Source organism: Serinus canaria, chromosome 1A (genome assembly GCF_022539315.1).
Source record: "Serinus canaria isolate serCan28SL12 chromosome 1A, serCan2020, whole genome shotgun sequence".
Lineage (NCBI taxonomy): Eukaryota > Metazoa > Chordata > Aves > Passeriformes > Fringillidae > Serinus > Serinus canaria.
The window spans coordinates 1534965-1538463 of record NC_066314.1 but is presented as its reverse complement, the minus strand read 5'-3'; the positions used below and the strand labels follow the sequence as shown (position 1 = coordinate 1538463).

The following is a 3499-nucleotide window of genomic DNA, read 5'->3' as shown; positions in this document are numbered from 1 at the left end:
GAAGAAGAAGAAGAAGAAGAAGAGAAGGAGAAGGAGAAGGAGAAGGAGAAGGAGAAGAGAAGGAGAAGAGGAGAAGGAGAAGGAGAAGGAGAAGGAGGAAGAAGGAGGAGAAGAGATGTATGAAGGAGGAGAAGGATAGAAGAAGGAGGAGACATGGAGGTTAGAAGAAGGAGAAGGAAGAAGAAAGAAAAGAAAAAATAAAAAGAAAGAAGAAAAAGAAAAAGAAAAAGAAAAAGAAAAAGAAAAAGAAAAAGAAAAAGAAAAAGAAAAAGAAAAAGAAAAAGAAAGAAAAAGAAAGGCTGGACATGCCCAAATCCCTCCATCTTTCCTCAGAAACCCCAATACCAAAAATCCCAAAACCTGCATTTACACCCTGTGAGCACTTTATTTTTATATTATCTGAACTGCCGTGGCTTTTATCTGTTCATGTAAAGGTGGTAAGTTATTCCATGGTTCATAATCAAACCCACTGGTGTTCTGGGCTCTGTGCCAGGGTCTCTGAGCCCCCTGGCAGGGTCCTGGCAACTCCAGACTCCCAGAGGTGTGTTCTGAGTTCCGACAGACCAACAACTTGGAAACTGCCACCGCCATCTGGAGATCCTCCTTTTTGGGGCACATCCTGAGAAAAACTAAATCACAATAGTGCATAGAATTGTGATGTGAAAATTGGAAAATAGAAACTGCTGAGAAAGCTGATGAGGACCCCTATAAACACCTGTGAGCCCCAACCATGGGTGTGCAGTTGGAGGGAAACTGCCCCCGCTGTACCCAGCGCTGTGTTGCTCAAACTTTACCACATTAATTAATAAATTGATTGCTGCTTGAATATTGGCCTGGCCAAGCTTCTCGTTTATAACACCTGGAAACCATTCCATCCTCAGGGGCGTCAATGTTAATATGCAAATTGGGCTTAATGAGGGTCTGGGTCACCTTGTGGTTGACCTGAAACTCTCTGGTCACCCTGCCACACTCTGAGGTGGCAGGGAAGGCTCTGTCCTGGCCAGAGAGTCTTTGTGCACCTCTTGATCTCCTTAAATTGGCATATTTAGAACTGTGAGAAACGCCAGCCACTTGTTTTTTTAAATTTTAAAAGTTTAATGATAATAAAATGGTTATAAAAACAGGAATGTACTTAGAGTGAGAATTATATGGACAATGTGGATTAGGACAATAAGAGACAATAGAACCAAAGAGTTAGGGACAGTCTGGGTACCTTTTCTGGGCAAAATAAGCCTGAAAAAGGCCCCACGTTAACAGAGGATTAACCCTTAAAAGCAGTAACCTGCTGCACATTCCTACAGCTCATCCATGGTGCATCAATTCCATTCTCACCCAGGATTCTGTCTGGGCAGTGCCAGCTTCTCCCTCTGAATCCTGACACCTCTCCAGGGCTCAGTGAGGCAGGAAGAAGTTCATTTCTCCTGATAACGGGGCAATAAATTCTCTTCCTCTGAAAGATTCAGGTCTCCTGTGGCTGCTGTCTCAGTGCGAGTCCTTTCTTTAGGAAAAAATATCCTACATATCATAGTTTCTATTTTAACATTTTGTTATAACCTAAACTATATTGAACACACTGCTTAAGAGAATTAATACAGCATCACTTTCTAACACAACACATAGAGTATTCATTTGAATATTTGTGAAAAGCCAATCATAAAATAGGCATTTTTCACAGTAACTTTTATAAGTTTATTGTGCACCTGGAGGCGGGAGCGAGGCCAATGGCAGCCTCAGGGAGGCGAACCACAACTCCCAAGATGCTCTGCGGCGCGGCGGCTGAGAACTACAATTCCCATGCTGCCCCGCTGCGCGCTCTGCTCTCCTATTGGCTGACGGGGCGGTTAGCGGGAATCACCGGCTCTTCTCGTCTCCATGGGAACGCGTAAACAAATGGCGGTGGCCGGGCCTTAGCGGGGATGGAGCCGATAGCGGAGCTCCCTCCGGCTCCGCGGTCCTTCGACCAGCTCATGTCGGGCGGCGAGGAGAACAAGCTAGAGAGCACCCTCGGAGAGCCGCTCCCCCCTCCTGAAGTGCCGCCTCAGACCTTCGCTGCGGGGCTCACCGCGGAGCCGCCCCTGCCCCGGGATGAGCAGGTGGAGGGAGGGTCGGAGCGCTCCGGCTGTGTGGGGAGGGGTGTGTGCCCGGGAGGGAGCTGCTCTTTCCCCCCTCGGTGTGGGTATCGGGGGGAAGAAGGGCGGCACCTCTCATTTCTGCTTTTTTAGGGTCCCTGCCATCCCCAGGTGGTGCCCAGGGTCCTCCTGGACTGTCCCTCTCTCTCTCTCTCGGAATCAATTAGATTGGGAAAAAAACTTCGAAAATTTTCAATTCCAGCCACTAACCCAGCCCTGCCAAGTGCTCCCGGCCATATGAGAATAAGGATAAACTGGCACTTGTGTGGCCAAATTATCCCAAATTCCCAACCCTGAGCTCCAATGAGCCCCATGGACACGTGGGAATTTTCTCTCCCTGCCCTGCCGGGCTTTCAATCCCAACGCCACAAAATATCTCCTCCTATTTTGCCTTGTGGGAATCATTCCGTGCCCTCCCTTGCTATAACACGAAGGTGCTATAATGAAATTATTCTGGTATTTGCTATATTGAAATTATTCTGGTATTTATCTCGGTCCCTGTTGGACTGTGCTCTTTTCTGACCCAGAGATGGGGCAGCTGAGAGGCGTTTTCTCTGTTCCTGGTGTGTTTTAGGATCACCTGGAGGGGGTGTAGGGCTTGGATTTCCCTCAGGAGTCTCCCCTCAATCCCTTCTCCCCATTCCTGGTGTTTTAGGATCCCCTGGAGGTGGTATAGGAGTTGGTTTCCCTCAGGAATCTCCCCTCAATCCCTTTTCCCTGTTCCTGGTGTTTTAGGATCCCCTGGAGATGGTATAGGAGTTGGTTTCCCTCAGGAATCTCCCCTCAATCCCTTTTCCCTGTCCTGGTGTTTTAGGATCACCTGGAGGGGGTGTAGGAGTTGGTTTTCCCCTCAGGAATCTCCCCTCAATCCCTTCTCCCTGTTCCTGGTGTTTTTTAGGATCACCTGGAGGGGTTGTAGTGGTTGGGTTTCCCCTCAGGAATTCCCCTCAATCCCTTTTCCCTGTCCTGGTGTTTTAGGATCCCCTGGAGGTGGTGTTGGATGCAGACAGCACTGCTGAGGGTTTCCCCTCAGGAATTTCCCCTCAATCCAATCCCTTTTCCCTGTTCCTGGTGTTTTAGGATCACCTGGAGGGGGTGTAGGGGTTGGGTTTCCCCTCAGGAATGTCCCCTCAATCCCTTTTCCCTGTTCCTGGTGTTTTAGGATCCCCTGGAGATGGTATAGGAGTTGGGTTTCCCCTCAGGAATTTCCCCTCAATCCCTTTTCCCCGTTCCTGGTGTTTTAGGATCCCCTGGAGGGGGTGCTGGATGCAGACACCGCTGCTGAGGGTTTCTCCCAAATGGGATTTCCCTTCAGGAATCTCCCCTCAATCCCTTCTCCCCATTCCTGGTGTTTTAGGATCCCCTGGAGG

General features: G+C 48.9%; 1 protein-coding gene across 1 annotated transcript in view; it reads left to right on the top strand.

The window, feature by feature from the left end:
* Positions 1–1910: 1910 nt before the first annotated feature.
* Positions 1911–3499, top strand: part of LRGUK (leucine rich repeats and guanylate kinase domain containing) — a 45640-nt gene continuing 44051 nt past the window's right edge. Inside the window, exon 1 of the mRNA XM_050985410.1 lies at positions 1911–2123. Within this exon, the coding sequence (XP_050841367.1) occupies positions 1917–2123 (207 nt within the window). The 5' untranslated portion in view covers positions 1911–1916. The remainder of the gene's footprint in view (positions 2124–3499) is intronic.